Source organism: Schistocerca americana, chromosome 1 (genome assembly GCF_021461395.2).
Source record: "Schistocerca americana isolate TAMUIC-IGC-003095 chromosome 1, iqSchAmer2.1, whole genome shotgun sequence".
In the NCBI taxonomy this organism is placed as follows: domain Eukaryota; kingdom Metazoa; phylum Arthropoda; class Insecta; order Orthoptera; family Acrididae; genus Schistocerca; species Schistocerca americana.
This window is the reverse complement of record NC_060119.1, coordinates 739032729-739054525: the sequence shown is the minus strand read 5'-3', so window position 1 is coordinate 739054525 and position 21797 is coordinate 739032729. Positions and strand designations below refer to the sequence as shown.

The 21797-nt window shown below is 39.0% G+C and overlaps 1 protein-coding gene across 1 annotated transcript in view; it reads left to right on the top strand.

Moving 5' to 3' along the window:
* The window catches only part of LOC124545216 (lipopolysaccharide-induced tumor necrosis factor-alpha factor homolog), a 118425-nt gene extending 96845 nt beyond the window's left edge, over positions 1–21580 (top strand). The window contains exon 4 of the mRNA XM_047124088.1: positions 21257–21580. Coding sequence (XP_046980044.1) covers positions 21257–21359 — 103 coding nt within the window. The 3' untranslated portion in view covers positions 21360–21580. The remainder of the gene's footprint in view (positions 1–21256) is intronic.
* The last annotated feature ends 217 nt before the right edge of the window (positions 21581–21797 follow it).

Below are 21797 nucleotides of genomic sequence, written 5' to 3'. Positions count from 1 at the left end.
CAAGAATACAGGGTGTTACAAAAAGGTACGGCCAAACTTTCAGGAAACATTCCCCACACACAAATAAAGAAAAGATGTTATGTGGACATGTGTCCAGAAACACTTAATTTCCATGTTAGAGCTCATTTTAGTTTCGTCAGTATGTACTATACTTCCTCGATTCACCGCCAGTTGGCCCAGTTGAAGCAAGGTAATGTTGATTTTGGTGCTTGTGTTGACATGCGACTCATTGCTCTACAGTACTAGCATCAAGCACATCAGTACGTAGCATCAACAGTTTAGTGTTCATCACGAACGTGGTTTTTCAGTCAGTGCAATGTTTACAAATGCGGAGTTGGCAGATGCCCATTTGATGTATGGATTAGCACAGGGCAATAGCCGTGGCGCGCTACGTTTGTATTGAGACAGATTTCCAGAACGAAGGTGTCCTGACAGGAAGACGTTCGAAGCAATTGATCAGCGTCTTAGGGAGCATGGAACATTCCAGCCTATGACTCACGACTGGGGAAGACCTAGAACGACGAGGACACCTGCAATGGACGAGGCAATTCTTTGTGCAGTTGACGATAACCCTAATGTCAGCTTCAGAGAAGTTGCTGCTGTACAAGGTAACGTTGACTACGTCACTGCATGGAGAGTGCTACGGGAGAACCAGTTGTTTCCGTACCATGTACAGCGTGTGCAGGCACTATCAGCAGCTGATTGGCCTCCACGGGTACACTTCTCTTCTGTGAATGGTTCATCCAACAAAGTGTCAATCCTCATTTCAGTGTAAATGTTCTCTTTACGGATGAGGCTTCATTCCAACGTGATCAAATTGTAAATTTTCACAAACAAGATGTGTGCGCTGACGAGAATCCGCACGCAATTGTGCAATCACATCATCAACACAGATTTTCTGTGAACGTTTGGGCAGGCATTGTTGGTGATGTCTTGATTGGGCCCCCTGTTCTTCCACATACACTCAATGGAGCACATTATCATGATTTCATACGGGATACTCTACCTGTGCTGCTAGAACATGTGCCTTTACAAGTACGACACAACATGTGGTTCATGCACGATGGAGCTCCTGCACATTTCAGTTGAAGTGTTCATACGCTTCTCAACAACAGATTCGGTGACCGATGGATTGGTAGAGGCGGACCAATTCCATGGCCTCCATGCTCTCCTGACCTCAACCCTCTTGACTTTCATTTATGGGGGCATTTGAAAGCTCTTTGTCTACGCAACCCCAGTACCAAATAGACACTCTTCGTGCTCGTATTGTGGACGGCTGTGATACAATACGCCATTCTCCAGGGCTGCATCAGCGCATCAGGGATTCCATGCGACGGAGGGTGGATGCATGTATCCTCGCTAACGGAGGACATTTTGAACATTTCCTGTAACAAAGTGTTTGAAGTCACGCTGGTACATTTTGTTGCTGTGTGTTTCCATTCCATGATTAATGTGATTTGAAGAGAAGTAAGAAAATGAGCTCTAACATGGAAAGTAAGCGTTTCTGGACACATGTCCACGTAACATTTTTTCTTTCTTTGTGTGTGAGGAATGTTTCCTGAAAGTTTGGCCGCACCTTTTTGTAACACCCTGTATAATAACAGAATTCGGGTATTCATTGTCATATAAAATTCAGTAAATTAAGGTTGCAAAGCCAGAAAATGTGCTTACTCAACAACACACATCACATGACTCTTATCTGTTGTCCCTATTTGTCTATGACTTCCCCCACTACCTTAGACTATGATTTGCACCAGCATATCTGATTCTCAAACGTCACTTCTTTACATCTCTTTCTGGCCTGTTACATGCTGTGTTAACCTTGCTTCATTGCAGATAATAGACAAAACTATTAAACAATGCAAAATCGAGGATGGAATGTAACAATATCAGAGAAGGAAAGTTGCTACTCACCATATAGCAAAGCCCTGAGTCACGATAGGCACAACAAAAAGATTCATACATTAAAGCTTTCGGTCATAAGGCCTTTGTCAGCAGTAGATACGCATACATGTATACAAAAGCGCTGGCAGGTCGATAGACACACAAACAAACACAAACATACACACAAAATTCAAGCTTTCGCAACAAACTGTTGCCTCATCAGGAAAGAGGGAAGGAGAGGGAAAGACGGAAGGAGGTGGGTTTTAGGGTGAGGGTAAGGAGTCATTCCAATCCTGGGAGCGGAAAGACTTACCTTAGGGGGAAAAAAGGACAGGTATACACTCGCGCACACACACACATATCCATCCACACATACAGACACAAGCAGAAATATTTAAAGACCAAATATGTCTGCTTGTGTCTGTATGTGTGGATGGATATGTGTGTGTGTGCGAGTGTATACCTGTCCTTTTTTCCCCCTAAGGTAAGTCTTCCTCCTTCCGTCTTTCCCTCTCCTTCCCTCTTTCCTGATGAGGCAACAGTCTGTTGCGAAAGCTTGAATTTTGTGTGTATGTTTGTGTTTGTTTGTGCGTCTATCGACCTGCCAGCGCTTTCGTTCGGTAAGTCACCTCATCTTTGTTTTTATATATAATTTTTCCCACGTGGAATGTTTCCCTCTATTATATTCATACATGTATACCATGTATACATACATACATACATGCACGCACGTGCACGCCCGCGCACGCAAGTGCAAGACTGCACACGCACACGCGCACACACACACACACACACACACACACACACACACACACACACACACTCACACACTCACACTCAGCCAGCTCTCTGACACCGTAGGTGTGTGTGTGTGTGTGTGTGTGTGTGTGTGTGTGTGTGTGTGTGTGTGTGTGTGTGTGTGTGTGTTGTACAATCTTTTTATTGTGCCTATCGCGACTCAGCATCTCCGCTATATGGTGAGCAGCAACTTTCCTTCTCTGGTATTGTTATAGACAAAATTATCTTTGTGATAGCAAAGATATGGTTATTGCAGTTCATATGCAAAAAGTATCGGATATAAATTGAGTAATGTGAGTCATCTTGTTTAGTGTGTGATCATTAATGTCTACTTCAGGCTGTTGTTTCTTGTTTGGAACTGCATAATACGTGTTAAGACTTATTTGCTGTTGGCCTGTACAGCTATCATCAGAGCTGTGCCTGGTAAAAATGAATTATGCCTTTGGTTCGTATGGTTGTGTCAACAGCAAACTTTAGTTTTTGAACCAACCTTTAAAGTCATTGGCAAATCACTTACATAGTTTAAGAACAGGAGCAGACCTATATGTGATTCTTAGTTTCCTCCATTACGAAGTTAGTTTCATTCCTTTCACATGGTATGGCACTGACCCTACCTTCTTTCTGTTATGAACTGGTCTTCATCCATGCAAAAGGGATTCCTTTACAGCTGCAACATTTTAATTTTCCAAGTCTACACAGGCAAATGTTTTGATGAGGTTGCAGAATATCCCAACTGGATAATTTGCCTTATTTAGCTCTTCCAGAACTTTATTTTTGGGTCTTACATGTCTTTCTTGTGGAAAATTCTTTATGTAAGTAGAACCTGGGAGACGGTTAACAGTTTCTACTCACAAAAGTGACTCAGTAATTATCATAAATAACTTCCTCAAAGCTATTTTTAAAAAAGACTGGAAGGGTAAAATGCCTCCTTAATTAGGGGACTGTTTTCTGTAGTTACATTCAGAGGAATGTTACTACATCGCATTTAAGTCTGTTAGAAAATATGCCCTGAGTCAATGATAGATTACTACAGATTACAATGGCAACTTAAGGGTAGTCGCGTCATTTAGTGGCTGTAGTAGGATAGAAGATGACTTAGGTAGCTTTTCTATTTGGTGTGATGAATGGCAACTTGCTCTAAATGTAGAAAAATGTAACTTAATGCAGAGAAGTAGGAAAAACAGTCCCATAATGTTTTATTGCAGCATTGATAGTGTGCTGCTTGACACTATTTAGGCGTAACATTGGAAAGTGATGTGAAATGGAATGAGCCCATAAGGACGGTAGTAGGGAAGGTGAATGGTGGAATTCAGTTTATTGAGGGAATTTTAGGAAACTATAGCTCATCTATAAAGGAGACCTCTACAGAACACTGTTGCGACCCATTCTTGAGTACTGATTGAGTGTTTGGGGTCCCTACCAGCTCAGATTAAAGGAAGACATCAAAGCAATTCAGCGACACTTCGCTAGATTTGTTATCAGTAGGTTCAGTCAGCACATGAGTATTGTGGCAATGGTTTGTGAACTCAAATGAGAATCCCTTGAGGGGAAGATGTTCTTTTCACAAAACTTGACAGAGAAAATTTAGAGAACCAGCATTTGAAGCTGACTGCAGAATGGTTCTACTGCTACCAATATACATTTCATGGAAGGTTCATGAAGATAAGAGAAATTAGGGCTCATAGGAGACACATAGATTGTTGTTTTTCCCTTGTTCTATTTGCGAGTGGAACAGAAAAGGAAATGACTAGTAGTGCTGCAAGGTACTCTCCCTCATGCACCATATGATGGTGGAGTATGTATATAGATGTAGCAGCAGCACACAGTTTTAATAATCTTCTGAAGACACCACCAGTTTACATTTTTTAGCGGCCTAATTAATTTTGTAATCTGCTTAGACCTGTTTTGATATTGAAACCCACTTTTGTTGATGAATCATATAGTGCATTTGTATTTGGATGTTTATTGATGAGTGCAGTGTTCATTGACACTGTGAACAGAAGTAAATATTAATTTTGGTACCCAGTTATTTTGTAGGAATTCGATTTCATTTACACTGTTATTTTTCTTGTGTTTGAAAGCGGAAATCTAAGTAACACAGCCAGAGGAGATAAGGAAAAGATGGCAAGAGTACTGTGGCAAACTAATAAATGCAACAAATAGTGATGGAAAGATAACAGACGTATGGTGGGGGGGGGGGGGGGAAATGGACTTGCATAAACAAAAAGATATTAGGACGTTAGAAGTGCAACTAGTGATTAGAAGAATGAAAACGAGAAAGGCACGTGGGATAGATGAAATAACTGTTGGAATGATAAAGGCAGCTAAACCTACTGGATTTCAGTGTTTACATAGCCTGCTAAGATACGTGTAGACTAAAAACTGTGTGCCTGAAGAATTGGCAAATGACCAAAGATTTTTGTGGCAGCATAATTCACCCCTTTCTGTGCCAAAGTGAGATTTAATCCAGAATAGTGAAAATCATCCTTTCTTACAGTGTTGTAGCTGTGAACTTCACTGATCTTTTTGAAATGGGATGGGTTATTAATGACAAATTTCATAAGGGAATATATGTATTGTGAAGGTACTGTGAATATTCTGAGTTCCTTAAATAAATGTCTGCAAGGTGATCTTGGGTGGGCTCCAGCTATTATGCTGATTACACGCCTTTGTGCAATGAATACTTTCTCTCTTAATGATGAATTGCCCCAAAATATGATGCCATACAAAAGCAGTGAATAAAAATAGGCATAGTAGGTTAATTTACTGATATGTTTCACCAAAATTTGCAATAACCCTAATAGCATAAGTAGCTGAACCTAACCGTTTCAGCAGATCATCAATGTGTTTCTTCCAATTAAACTTCTCATCAATGCACACACTCAGAAATTTTGAGTATTCTACCTTAGCAACAGACTTCCATTCATAGTCTCTATTTATCAATTGTGTTATGCCAATTACAGTACGGAATTGTATAAACTGGACATTGGACACAATATTTAGTATGAGGCAATTGATGGAAAGATATTGGGTGTATGGGAAAGATCTGTTGATAACATTCATTGACTTACTGAAAGCATATGATAGTGTCCCCAGAGGAAAGGAGTGAGGAAGTTTGAAGAGAAAGGGAATTGGAAAACTTTTAAAACTAACAATCAAAATTCTTCAAGCATTGTATGATAAAAACTTCAACTGTGTCCAGCCCCAAGTGGGAGAGCTAAATGGTGTAGGAATGTTATGGGGTTGAAACAACAAAGTGTGTTGTCACCATTATTATTTTTTAATGATGGTAAATGAAATCATGAAAGAGACAGAAGCATCTCATAGAGATGAAGTTATTGCTATTTGCCATTGATACTGTGTTGTGGGGAATGACCAGGAAGGTTACACAACAACTACTAGATATTAAACAAAAAAAAAAACAAAAAACAAAAAACAAAAAATCAAGAAATATGGCATGAAATGCAGAACTATGATAGTGACCAAAGGAGACAGAGAAGGGGAAGTGCAAATTTATATTAAAAGTCAGGAAATTGAAACAGCAGACACCTTTAAAAATTTAGGACATTAGATAACACAGAATGCAAAAATGCAGAATGAATTAGCAAAAGGGCACAAAAGTAAATGTATTTTACCAGTATGCGAGGCTCCTAGTCTGGTGAAGTGAGAGGGGTGGGGGGATGAAGTTAAGGAATTGCTGTAGAAGATGTAATTTATATCCATATTGTCATATACATCAGAGGTCTGTACAGTGACAAGAAGAGAGGAGAGGAGAATCCAAGCCATTGAAATGAAATTCCTACGTAGTATGTTAGGTGAAACAAGGACAAGCAGAGTGAGAAATGAAGATGTTGGGAGGAAATTGGAGTAGAAAAACTGAATGATAGAACTGAGATAGTTAACTTGATAAAACCAGTTTAAGAAGAAGGAAGCAGGATTGGAACAAAACTGTTACGGAAGAAGAATGTTTGAAAGGCAGGTGAAATGGAGAAGTACTATAAATGTCCCAGTGTGGCATGATAGTGAAGATGATAACTGTAGGATTTTAAAAAACTGGTGGTAATGGAATGTCAATTTTTGATTAACCTCATCCTCTGAATTAGATAGAGCTCTCTCTTCTAACACAGGGCACTTTAATCCCAGGTGTTATCCATCCCTTGGCATTTTACTTAATTTTTATCTGACTTGTTTTATGGGAAAACAGTCCTCAAAGTGCTTTAGGAATACATGTAAGAAAGAGTTAAATTATGCATTTGCACAGTCTACTTCATAAATCTCTTGCCAGCATTCTTTCTATATGTTTTTAATAAACACCATGATTGAGTCATTGTTCATTTCTATGATACATAATTGTTTTTCTATGAAGTGAAATCAACTAGTTAGTGTGTTTTATTCTTAATATTTAGCTATTGCCTTTACATCCAAATCAGTGACAGTAATTGGAGCTGAAATAAAATTAATGACTCCTGGACTGTGTCCAGCAATCCTTATTGGAAACTGTATTGTGATAAATAATCTAAAATTGGACCCCAGCAACTCTAGTTGTACTCTAGCAGCTCTTTCTGACAAAAAATCAGTGTTAGTCATCAAAAATAATGAATCCTCTAGTTAGAGTGAAAAAACAGGTAAATCCTTCTAAAATTGGCTTTATCTGCAATGTTAAGCTTAAGATATTTCCAAATAAAATAAGTCTCCTTAGTTGTATGCCTAGTTATGATCCTTCATAAAGTATTAATGCCATGTGGAGTGGCCGCGCCCACGTGGCTTGAGGCGCCACATAGTGAACTGCGCGACCCCTCCCGCCGGCGGTTTAACTCCTCCCGTGTGCACATGTGCATGGTTATTACCATAAGTCAGTTTATTACTATTACTATATCTTCGTTGTTTACCAGCCATGGCTGGACAGACTGCATCACAAATACAAAGATTATCAACTAACATTTATACAACGCCATATACAAAATTTATATTACAAATAAAAGTAAATATTTATGCAGTGCACAAAAACACATAGAACATAGAGAAAATGAAATATAACTAAACAGGAAAGTAAAACTTCATAGCAGCAAATGAAAATACCACAAAGCAAAATGTTTACAAAACCATCTAGATCACACACATAAAGTTTCGTTTTGGCAAAATATATACAGGGCTATTACAAATGATTGAAGCAATTTCATAAATTCACTGTAGCTCCATTCATTGACATATGGTCACGGCACACTACGGATACGTAGAAAAACTCATAAAGTTTTGTTCGGCTGAAGCCGCAATTCAGATTTCTGCTGCCAGAGCGCTCGAGAGTGCAGTGAGACAAAATGGCGACAGGAGCCGAGAAAGCGTATGTCGTGCTTGAAATGCACTCACATCAGTCAGTCATAACAGTGCAACGACAATTCAGGACGAAGTTCAACGAAGATCCACCAACTGCTAACTCCATTCGGTGATGGTATGCGCAGTTTAAAGTTTCTGGATGCCTCTGTAAGGGGAAATCAATGGGTCAGCCTGCAGTGAGCGAAGAAACGGTTGAATGCGTGTGGGCAAGTTTCACGCGTAGCCCGCGGAAGTCTACGAATAAAGCAAGGAAGGAGCTAAACGTACCACAGCCGACGGTTTGGAAAATCTTACGGAAAAGGCTAAAGTAGAAGCCATACCGTTTACAATTGCTAGAAGCCCTGACACCCGATGACAAAGTCAAACGATTTGAATTTTCGGCGCGGTTGCAACAGCTCATGGAAGAGGATGCGTTCAGTGCGAAACTTGTTTTCAGTGATGAAGCAACATTTTTTCTTAATGGTGAAGTGAACAGACACAATGTGTGAATCTGGGCAGTAGAGAATCCTCACGCATTCGTGCAGCAAATTCGCAATTCACCAAAAGTTAACGTGTTTTGTGCAATCTCACGGTTTAAAGTTTACGGCCCCTTTTTCTTCTGTGAAAAAAACTTTACAGGACACGTGTATCTGGACATGCTGGAAAATTGGCTCATGCCACTACTGGAGACCGACAGCGCTGACTTCATCTTTCAACAGGATGGTGCTCCATCACACTTCCACCATGATGTTCGGCATTCCTTAAACAAGAGACTGGAAAACCAATGGATCGCTCGTGGTGGAGATCATGATCAGCAATTCATGTCATGGCCTCCACGCTCTCCCGACTTAACCCCATGCGATTTCTTTCTGTGGGATTATGTGAAAGATTCAGTGTTTAAACCTCCTCTACCAAGAAACGTGCCAGAACTGCGAGCTCGCATCAATGATGCTTTGGAACTCATTGATGGGGACATGCTGCGCCGAGTGTGGGAGGAACTTGATTATCGGCTTGATGTCTGCCGAATCACTAAAGGGGCACATACCAAACATTTGTGAATGCCTAAAAAAACTTTTTGAGTTTTTGTATGTGTGTGCAAAGCATTGTGAAAATATCTCAAATAATAAAGTTATTGTAGAGCTGTGAAATCGCTTCAATCATTTGTAATAACCCTGTACTTTAAGTAAAACACAAAATTAAATGTGCAGTTAACTGAGAACATAAAGAAGATTAAATTTAGGCAAAATTATATATAAAACATAACAATATTTATTATTTTGTCCATTCACTAGAGCCACTGTTGAAAAACTCTTCTAAGAATATAGTGGATGTTGTTTCAAGTCCTGAGCGATTTTCTCCGAAATAATTCAAGTGGCAGGGATTTCACTTCTGGAGGCAGTTGATTGTACATTTTTAGGGCGACTGTTGGAAAGCTATCTTGTGTACTTGATAGGCGACACCATGGCACTTCAATGTTCGTCTTACAGCGAGCGTCGTGATTATGTATTTCTTGTCTTATGCTAAAATTCCTTTGATTTTCTTTTATATAAATGAGGCAAAAAAACTACATAATGGCTAAAAACAGACATTATGCCTAGCCTGGTGAAAATAGGCTTACAGTGGTCCAGTCTTTTGCTAGAGGATATGATTCTGATGGCTTTTTTTTTTTTTTGCAATAGCAACACATCTTTGCAGCCTGAGGAGTGTCCCCACAACAACAGTCCATAGCTAATGTGGCTTTGGAAGAGTGCATGGTAGACTATTGTGAGAAACTGATCAGTTATTACCCTCTTCAGCTTCCTCAGGAGGTATATCACACGAGAAAGTTTGGTGCATACATATGCAGTGTGATCATTCATGGAGAGTTTGCTGTCAATCTTGAAGCCCAGTAGTCTGACAGTCTCCATGTTTTCTTGGTCTTCAACGTTGGTTAGACTGCATATCAAATGTTGGGTTTTTTCTTCATTGATCTTCATTTTGTTTATGATGAACCATTCTTTTATTTCTTCAAACATCAAATTTGATGCACCAAGAGCTTCTGCGGCTGTATGTCCTTTGGCAATAAGGGTAGTGTCATCTGCAAACTGCAACATTTGACTATTACAACTCATATCATTGACATATATGAGGAATAGGAGAGGTCCTAAGACTGATCCTTGGGGCACTCCATGTTCCAGTTTTTGTTCAAGAGAAGTTGCTCCATGCACTGATACTACCTGCTTTCGGTTTTCCAAATAAGATTGGAGTGTTAATAGAACAACACCTCCAACACCATAGCATCTTAACTTGGCTATTAGTGTTGTGTGTGAGATGCAGTCAAAGGCTTTGCTAAGGTCACAGAGTGTCAGTGCCACACTCTCTCTCTCTCTCTCTGTCTCTCTCTCTTTTTCTCTTCAAAACTCTGTCGAATCGTTTTTAATAAGTCCAGTGTGGCTGTCACTGTTGATCTCCCTTTGCAGAATCCGTGCTGTGTGTTTTGGAATAAGTTGTTTTCCTCAAAGTAATTCAGTACCTGACAGTGCATCACAGACTCAGTAACTTTGGCTAGTAAGTTAGTTTACATAGTGTGTAAGTTTAGGGACCGATGACTTCAGCAGTTTGGTTCCTTACGAATTCATACGCATTTGAACATTTTTGAAAGTATTAATATACAGACAGTGGTTAGCAGAAAATTTGAAAAAAGCTCCAGATTTATATAAAAAGTTAGACCTTTTCTATTTACACAGGGTGACTTGAAAAAAGGTTCCAATATTTACGAAAGATGTAGTATGCAACAAGTGAAGAGAAAGTTCCCACAAATGTGGGTCATAAACCTCATATCTTCAGAGTTATAGTATATTACTACTACTACTGTCAGTGATCACCATGTCTTTGCACTACTCTTTACAACATGTGCTTGATGTAACCACCACTCACTGCAATATAGCCTTCCACCCTACACCTCATAGAATCACGCATTCATTGGAACACCCGTCATTGTTGCCAGATTGCATTATAGGCAATGAACACATGTTCCCTTAGTGTATCCACATCATTTATAGGGATCACATACACCAAGGTCTTTACATGCCCCCAAAGCCAAACATCCACAGGGTTCAAGTCAGCAGAATGGGCAGGCCAAGGTATTGGCCCTCCCTGACATATCCATTGCTCCTGATAGACTCATGGTAGGTGTCACCTCATCCAAAGTTGAAAATGGGCTGGTGCTCCATCATGCATGTACCACATTTGCAATTGTTCATGTAATGGTACATTCTTCAGCAACAGAGGTAAAAGATTCCAAAGGAAATGAAGATACCAAACACCATTCAAAGTGTTGTGTAGAACTTAAGGACCTAGCAATCTGTCCCCACAGATGCCTGTTGAAACATTGATACTAAATGTGTGCTGATGTCTTGTCTCTCTTAAAGTGCACATGGATTGGCATCAGTCCATACACACATATCATGGTAATTTATGATACTGTCTCTCATGAAGCCCACCTGATCAGTAAATAACACTTTCACCGTGAACTGTTGATTATGTGCACACATTTGGAGAAACCACTGGTAGAACTGCAATAATGGCAGAGCTTGGACTTGCTGCACATGGCAGGGATAGAGCAACTGTTCATGGAGGACTGTCCAGGTAACACATGTAGCAACACCTTCAGCTGTAACTATTCTTTGGACACTTGTTCCAGGGTTGACTTCCACATGTTCTTGTAACCGTTGCTTCATACCAGGTGTGAGAGTTGTTTGAGATCTGCCACAACCCCGTGTTCATGGTTCAAAGGATCCTGTTTCCAAAAGTCACTGGAACAGGGTACTAAAATGTTTACAGATGGTGTATGGTGTTGGGCATGTTTGGCAACATACAGTTTACATGCCTGTAGGCCACTTCCATCTGCTTGCCAGTGGTAGATCATACCTGCCATCTTCTATTTTGAACAGCAGGCCTCCATTGGGAGCTGTACATCCAGTGATGGACACAGAAACAGATTACAGTAATTTACTGCCGTCACAACAAACAATGCACCATAGGAAGGCTACAGGTACACCAGATGAAAATAACATACATGACTGATACACTACATACTGTAGCGCACTGTGGAATACTGTGTGTGTGTTCTTCTGTTGGGTGCATGCTTGATACTGATGCAAACACCTTGTGCTGCATAAACGTGTAGTATGTATGCTGCTTCCTCATTTATCTCATGGCAAAGTGCACGGTTTGCAAGATATGCTCCCCAGATACATGCAGACCATAACTCCGAAGATATAAAGTTTACAAGCAATGTTTATAGGAACTTTCATCCTTCCCTTGATGCGTACTGCAACCTCTGTAAATGTTAGAACCCTTTTCTGGACACCCTGCAAATGAAAACCATTTTAAAATAAAAACTGGCAAAAAAGTGTTGAAGAGACTGAGACAATCAAATACCGTACAACAAAAGAAAGAAAATTTTCATTCTACAGAAAGGCAGTTTCATACATATGCTCAATAAAAGCGCTCTCTCTCTCTCTCTCTCTCTCACTCACTCACTCACACACTCACACACACACACACACACACACACACACACACACATAAATATCCCCTCCATTCATACTCCAACACAACCCTCTACTCTCACGCACTACAGCTCCCATGATCCTTCAGTCAGCCCTAACACATACTATTAAGACTGTTTGCAGTGTGCTACAGTACAACTTATGTTCAGTGAAATGTTCAGATGTGACCTATCTGTTGGAAGAAACCTGTACTCTGTGCATCTAGTACATACCCAGTACATGGATACATGTAAATGACATAAAAATTAATGTAAGAGTATAAAACACAACCATAAATTTGTGAATAGTTATATAATTTATAAAAAGATGGCAAGAGCTAACAAGTGTGAGAATTATCGAAACAGTGGCGTAACAGCTCATGCGTCCAAGTTGTTGATAAAAATAATGCACAGAACAATAGAAAAGAAAATTGTGGATCTGTTAGATGAGGATGAGTTTGGCTGAGGTAAAGGAACCAGAGAGGCAGTTCTGACATTGTGGTTCATAATGGAAGCAGGGCTGAAGAAAAATAAAGACATGTCCATAGGATATGTTGACCTGGAATTAGCATTTGTCAATGTAAAATGGTGCAAGATGTTCGAAATTCTGAGAAAATAGGGCTAAGTTATAGAGAAAAACTGATAATAAGCATTATGCACAATAACTAAGAAGGAACAGTAGATGGGACGACAAGGAACAAAGTACTCGAAGTAATGACAGAAATAAAAGAAATGTTCAAGAGTGGGGTTAAATTTCAAGGTGAAATGATATCACAGAAAAAATTTGCTGTTGACATTGCTGTCATGGTGAAAGTGAAGAAGAATTACAGGATCTGCTGACTGGAAAGTTAAGGAATTCTGCTACCCAGGCAGCAAAGTAACCTATGACGGGTGGAACAAGAGGGACATAAATAGCAGACTAGCAATGGCAAAAAGTGCATGGTATCAACTATACATCTTAATTTGAGAAAGAAATGTCATCTTTGTGGTCTGGACTCATGGTGAATAAACACTCCTTAATTTCCTCCATAATCTCAACTCCTTTTCGAATCTGAATCTCACCTGGTCCTTCTCCAAAACCCAAGCCACCTTCCTGGATGTTGACCTTCATCTTGCTGAAGCTCACGTCCACACCTCTGTCCATATCAAACCCACAAACAAACAACAGTACCTTCACTTTGATAGCTGCCATCCATTCCACATCAAACGCTCCCTTCCCTACAGCCTAGGTATTCGTGGCAAACGTATCTGCTCCAGTGACGAATCCCTCAACAGTTACACCAATAACCTGACCAGTGCTTTCCTATCCCACAACTATCCTGCAGACCTTGTCCACAAACAGATCTCCCGAGCAATACATTCCTCCCCATCCAACAACAATGTTCCTACCCCCAGACCACACAGAAGCATCCCCCTTGTCACCCAATATTATCCTGGCCTCGAATACATCAACAAATTACTCCGCCAGGGATATGACTTTCTCAAGTAAACCCCTGAAATGAGATCATCCCTTGACAAAATTCTCCCCACACCACCCAGAGTTGCCTTTTGTCACCCCCCTAACCTCCATAACATCCTTGTTAAACCCTACAATATTCCCAGACTACCTTCTCTACCCAGCGGTTCCTACCCCTGTAACCGACCCTGCTGCAAAACCTGCCCCCACAACCACCTACTCCAGCCCCGCTACTGGTAAAACATACACAATTCAGGGCAGGGCCACGTGTGAAACTACACGTCATTTATCAGCCGACATGCCTGCACTGCACAGCCTTTTACATCGGTATGACAACAACTAAACTGGCGGAGTGCATGAATGGACACAGACGAACTGTCCGCCCAGGAGATGTCCAATACCCAGTAGCGGAGCATGCCCTCCAGCATAATTCTAGGGACCTAGGAACTTGCTACACCATATGTGCCATTTGGCTTCTCCCACCCAACACCAGTCCCTCTGAACTGCGGAGATGGGAACTTTGCACTCCAACACATACTTTCATCCCGCCATCCCCCTGGACTGAACCTACGTTAAACAACCTCACTCCCATTTACTCTTAAGTCTTCTCCTCTTTCCCTTTCCTCTTTAGCCATTCACACATCTTTTCATCCTACATAGTTGTGTTTATCTTTATACTATATACCTCTTTACTTCTGTATGCATCCTCTTTGGTTTGAAGCTGGCACAGTGCTTACAGTAGAATATCTTTGGCTTCCCTCTGACAACCATGCCTCCATCCTTGCTACCCTCCCTGTTTTCCTTTCCCTGTTGCTTCATAACCTAGGTTGTGAGTAACTGAATCCACTTTCCCGTCTTCCCTTTCTTTCCCCTCTCTCCTCCCTGATGAAGGAACATTTGTTCTGAAAGCTAGGAACGTAAATTTTTGGTTCTGTTTTTTGTGTATCTATCGGCTGTACTGAGCTGAGGTAAGTACTGGCCAGCCCCTCTATCTCTTTGTTAATAAATAACTGAGTATGTAGGATGCAAGTGTTGCTCTCAATATGAAAAGGTTGGCACAGGAGAGGAAATTGTGTTGGGCCACATCAGACCAGTCAGAAGACTGATGACTCAAAAAAATCACTTAATCTGTTATCAAAATACCTGTAATTTATTTTCTCTGCATTACAGGCCACTGAAGGTAGCTAATATGAATAGGTGAAACATGTTTGGCACACTGAGTTGCAAAATATGGATTTTTATCGTATCTGTATGATAAAACATAATGTTCTGTTTGTGTTTAGTATGCTTTCCATCCTGGATATATTCCTTCACATGCAGTGTTCATTTATGTGGCATCTTTATTTCAGTAAATCTGTATCTGATTCAAAGAATTTGGAGTGTACTATGTTCAGTCATTCTGAGAGATTATTTCTTATTGTAGAGTTTATCATGTAATTCTCTTCCATTTTTTATCAATCCACTTTCTTCTATTTTCATTTCCATGAAGCCTCCTTCTTCTCTTCTTTTATTTAGAATCCATCACTGCAGATTTTCATAATATTTATTTGACAGCTGACCTTGTTACCATTACTTTTTAACTGACTTTCTTGTATTCAGCCTCAGAACATTCATTTACTAACAACTGCATTGTCTCAATTTGATTTGACAAAGGTACCTCTGTTGGTAGGATTTCAATGCTTATTGCTTCCTGTATAAATTGGAAAGCAAAATTTTCTCTACTGTGTTCCAAAGCAAACAGCTTACCAGCAACAGTTGCTTAGCCAACTTTTAGAAAAATTTGTATGAGAAGAAAAGGATACATGAATTGTGTGGATTTGTTTCTTGGTTCTGATCTTCATATAGTTAATTTCTCTTTTTTTTTCTGAAATGGATATGTATGGAATGGCGAACATATATAAATACAGGGTGTATCAAAAAGAATCATCTGAATTTTTAAAAAATCATAATTATTATGTTATTTAAGATATGTACATGAACAATGTACTGTTGGAAAGAGTGAACTATTGAGTTTTACACGGCTCCCATTAGGTAGCAGCAGTGAGTGACCACTTCAGTTCTAGTAAGAATGGTGTCGGGACTACAGAAAGTGTTTTGTGTTCTATGTTTTGCACAGTGCAGTTCAGTAATAACTGTTCAGTGTGACTTTCGTACTAGATATAGTCTGGATCCTCATACAGCACAGAGCATCAGATGATGGCATAAACAGTTCTGAGAAACAGGTTGTTAGTGTAAAGGAAAATTGCTGGGCCATCCCCAAGTGTCTGACACAGACATCGAACGCATCCACCATAGTTTCACAAGGAGTCTGCAGAAATCCTTTTGCCATACAGGTTGACAGCTCAACATGCCCTCAATGTCCATCTGGCATGGACTGAGTCGAAATTTACACATGAAACATTGCAAAATTCAGCTACTGCAAGCTCTTCTTGAAGGTGACAAACAACAATGTGTGGAGTTCTGTAATTTCATTCTTGGCAAGATGGAGGATGACATTTTTTTTCCATGCTTAGTGTTTAGCGATGAGGCAACATTCCATTTAAATGAAAAGGTGAACCATCATAAAGTGAGAATATGGGGTACTGATCAACCACATGAAGTTGTACAATGTGAGGAGGACTATCCAAAACTTAATGCATTTTGTGCATTTTCATGGGAAAAGGTGTATGGTCCATTTTTATTTGCCAAGAACTCTGTCACAGGAAGCACATATCTCGATATGCTTGAGAATTTCTTTTCTCACAGTTGGAGACTGATTCAAATGACTTCATTTACCAACAGGATGAGGCACCGCCACACTGCCATCTGGAAGTGCAGAAACTTTTAAATAAAAGGATTACTGAACGATGGCTCAGTCACGCTGGACCAAATCATTCAGCCTTACATTACTGGCCTCCAAGGTCACTGGACCAGACTGTATGTAATTATTTCATGTGTAGGTTCATAAAAGACTTTGTTTATGTGTCTCCATTACCAACAACAATGAATGAACTGAGACATCACATAACAGCAGCTGTGGAAGTTGCAACTCAAGGCATGCTCACTGCAGTGTGGGAACAATTTGAATACTGCATTGACATATGTGTGCATCTCAAGGAGGCATATTGAACACCTATGAGAAGATATGAAAAAAAACCTTTTTGAGTTTCCTGTTCATCAAAAAACAAAATTCATTGTATATGTTCATTAGTTTCAGAAATATAGATGTGCGAAGTTGGATGATTTTTTTTATACACCAGGTATGTTGTCAGATTGTCACATATTACAGTGAGAGAAGAAGTTAAACACATTAAATTTTAATCAACCAAAGCTATGTGCTGGCTACAAACGTCATGAACAAAATTATAGAACAGACTAGTCCACAAATTATGAGAAAACGTTTTGTTCAATAACAACAAAATCTACACCAATGGCCCTTAAGAAAAAAGGCACTGATGTGGTACATGTTAGTACACTGTTAAATATATATGTAGGCCTATATATCAGTGCTACAGTATCCCATAGGTCTCATTAGGACAGTAGGTAATTAAGAGCTGAAAGAGGGATCATGCAAGGAGTTTCCGTATCACCCAGTTTATCCTCAACAACCGTACAGGAAGTTTTCAGGGTGCAGATAAACTCGGAAATGAATGGAAACACAGCCAAGGACGTCCAAAAGTAAGCTTGAAAAAATATCTGATTACATTTCAGACAGCATATACGCACATCAAAAAGACAACCAATAAAAAAGCTGTTAAATTCGACAGAACTGCTGGCCATTATTTACCTCCAGCAAGCAAAATATTTAGTACTTCTGATACACATATAGAAGTAAAAGTAACTATCCTGACCTGTAGAACTTTAAGTTTCTTTCCCAGAGAGAAGGGAGGGATAGGTTGAGGGAATTTCAAAATTAGAGCAGGCCACTCAAACCTGAGCATGAGGTCCACATTTAGAGCAGAAGAGAATGGATCTTTGTTCAGGAAAGGGCTTTATTTAGCAGCTAATTCCAAACAGCAGATGAATATGACAAAGATGAGAATGTGTGACAATGACTCAAAACTCTTGCTATTGCGCACTTTAAACACACTGATGGCAAAGAAACTGAAGATTATAATTTTAGGATGATGCAAGTTATAACATCAAACCTGATTGTGAACTACCTCCAATACAAAAAGGAGTTCAGCTCTCTCTGTTCTAAATTTGAATATTACAGATGGACAGCTGAAATTTTGGGACGATGTAAGGGTGAATTGATAATAACAATGATCTTTTTCAACTTTTCTTGAAGCCAAATGAGTCATTTGTATTATCCTGAAATATGAATTGAAACGGAAGATTGTGAGCTACTCCATAGTGTATTAGACGTATGTGCTTCAAGAAATCTCTTGAGTCTAGAAGGATATATCAGTAATCAAAAAAGTGTTTGAAAAAGTAATTGAAGCTTTTGGTACAAATGCAGAGATTAAGCTCTCTGGCTGTGTGAGTGTTCTGCCTACAGTGCAGGTAATTCCATTTTTGAAAAAGAAATACTGTTGTTCAAAGGAGAAAAACATTTCTTGTCAGTTAAGTTGTACTTAAAAAAAATAATAAAAAAAAAGGGCATGCCAAAATAACACCTGTAATAAATCTGGATGGGCATTATCTACATTGCATGTTTGTTTCCAAGAATGGATATGGATCTTCAACCACAGAGAGAGAAAGAGAGAGAGAGAGAATAATGTGCTGTACAAAAATTCTTGAGAGATTGATCAAATTCTGGATAAATGAGAAAGGATTACGTTGTATTTTTCATGTGTCTTGTTTTCTTCTGTTTTGTGGAGGAGATCCCTTCTCTCCTTAATCACTGACCCAATAAAATCTGACAAGGAAGTACACATACTGAACTTCAGATTCCACTTGATGTGGAAAAGAGATCTTTCAGCAATTAAGCCAAGACATTTTCTATCTGTGTAAGCAACTTTACAGCCCATTCATACAGAATAGACAGATCACTACAGTTTCAATTGCACCATCTTTCAAGATTATCTCTCTTCAGAATGAGAATATGATTTAATAAGTGTGGCATTCATAAAAATATACAGATATGGTAATAATAATTTCATGTGGCTCAACAGTCTGATGAAAGTCTTCCAGTTGGATGCCAATTCAGCAACTTGCATGTTCCCAACCTACTCCAGCAATCTTACCTGGGAAATAGAACCTCAGTTTAATGTGAATCCAAACCATTTCCTGGCAGATCTTCACATCATTAAGAGGTGAAGGCTAAGTTGAAGGCAGACTGAAAAATTTCCATAGTTCAATTAGGATTCAATCCTGCAAACTTCTGTTTTCAGGCATGCACTTTACCACTAGACCACTAGGCCTGATGTAGGTATGGTGGAGTTAGTCATAACTCTAGCCAAGTTTTGTGTAAAAGTGCTGAAGTCTGTTTACAATTCTTAACCCTATGAAATGTTACTCAAAATTGTGAACTCATGATGCACTGGAAACATATGTTTCAATACAGAGTCACAATGAATAAATTTTAATGTGTTGCATATCTTTTTGGAAGTCTTGTATTTATTGTATGTTGTTCTCACTAATTTCAGTTCAAAACTTGTGCACTGAGTTCCATATTACAAAGCAATGAAAATATCACAGTGTTAAATAGTGTGAGAATTCAAGGTCATTCGCCAGATAATTTCACACACAGAAAACATCTGAAAAATATCAGATACTTTCACTGTAACTTACAGCTCAACAGGTAAAATTCTGCATAGAGAATTTTTAAAAAACTTGATTATTAAGAGAAAGTCAAACCATTTTTTAGACGGCAGATAGAACAATCCCTCTGCTACCTCCCCATAATTTGGATGTAAGTAGCACTGTTATCAGGAAGTAGCACCGACTTTTCTTTGTTTACTTGCCATTTTCTCCATTTGTTCCTTGATTACATTACTCTTCTCTACACACTTTCATATATAGGTTTTTGATAACTTTTCATCTTTCTTCTTCATTTTTTTTTTACCTTCAGAGATACCAAGTCATATGTTAGGAGATCCGAAATGAACTTTATTTCAATTCTGTATTTATTTCTCTTCCTTACTCCATTGAGCAGTACTTGTTTTGATTGTGTAGTTGTTCTTTGGCCAGTGATGTGGTAACCAATTACTGGGTATCAGTGCTGTATTTTCTGCATTGATTATTAGCTCTGAATTGAGAAGCTCCTCTGCTGCAGTCCGTTAAATCTGTCCAGTGCCACTTTGCATCATATTGTTCTGTTGTCTTAAAGGTTTTCATACTTACCTATTAATTTAACAGTTCTTTTTTCATATTCGTTGCAACATTCCATCATTGTGTACCTTTTTCAGTTTAAAAATTCTAATGGCTTAAAAAGTTGGAGGTAGAATTTTCCAGAATGCACCATTCTTAACTTCAGATGAGCTTGATAGTCTTACTTCCTGCTGCATGTTTTAACAATACATCTTTAGTTTGTTTTCATAATTATAAGTGTCTGTGTCTTATATTGCCGTTATAATGGCACAGTACTGCAAATGTTCATACAGAACATACTGCCTGACAGTGAATTCATGTAATGACACTTCATATTCTGACACTTTCCCATATTACAACCATGTAATATCAGTGAAAAATCCATGATTTATAAGTGGTTGACAGAAATTTCCTGGATAAACAGTCACGTCAGTCCAGTTATACTGAAGACAGTTTACGTGAAAGCTTTAACTCATATCTCCATTAGCACCATCATTGTGAGCACTTGTTATTATTTGTTCAGGATGTACTCAAGGACATAAGATAGTTTGTTGGGGGATGTGGTTTATTTTTAGTATTTTGGAAGATGACTGGTGACTAATTGGTAGCCTGTTCGAACTCTGTTGTTAACCTGCATAATACCAACATTTAAATCATTTTATTGAAAGAAAAACACAAGAATACACCAAATTCTTTCCTTCCCCTGAGAGCTAGGGTGGGTGGAGGGGGTGCAGTTGCCCCTTACCCACGAGTACGGGTGCCTTTTGGATGTACTTCCTCTCTTCTAGGCTTCACAGATCTGGAGGTAAAAACCAGCAAACTTATTTGTGGTAGCTAGAGACTAATATAATTGGCATTTAATGCATACATTTGTTAAGTCACATGATTTTGTAAACCTGCTGTGTTTTGAGGTGCCACAATCTGTATTCCTTTCGAACTAATGACTGGACTCCAATGAGTCATAGCGGTTAAATCAGTGTCATATGATTTCCATTTTATTTGTGATATTCTGAACGCTTTTTTTCTTTCTGTTCTTGCAGTTGCTGGCCCTGTATATGCGTCCCTTACTGCACAGGATGCTGCAGAGTAAAGGAGCACTACTGTCCAGGATGCAATGCATTCCTGGGAGCATATGATAACTAATTTATATCTTGCACTTATTTTAACTTCTATATTATGATATATGTAATTCACACAATGCAACCAGTCATCACTAACTTAGCTGCTATGATTTTAACTTCCATTTGTTTCCTGTACTTTTCATACTTTTTTATATGAACAAAAGTTGAAAATTGTGCTCAGCCTTTATCTGTAATTATTCATTTTTATGACTTTTGGGGAGTAATAAAAATATTTATTCTTCACTCAGATCTTTTATTTGTTACTTATATAAATCAAATAGAAGCAATTGTTTTAACAATGTTAAGACTCTTAACATATGAAATGTGAACAAAATATTAATGACAGTTCTCCACATTTATCCTCTAAACATGCCATTTTGCAGGTCTAATATTCACACATACCACTGCAAATGTATTCATGGAAACATTAAGAGGCCATTTAATTCACAAATTTAATGCT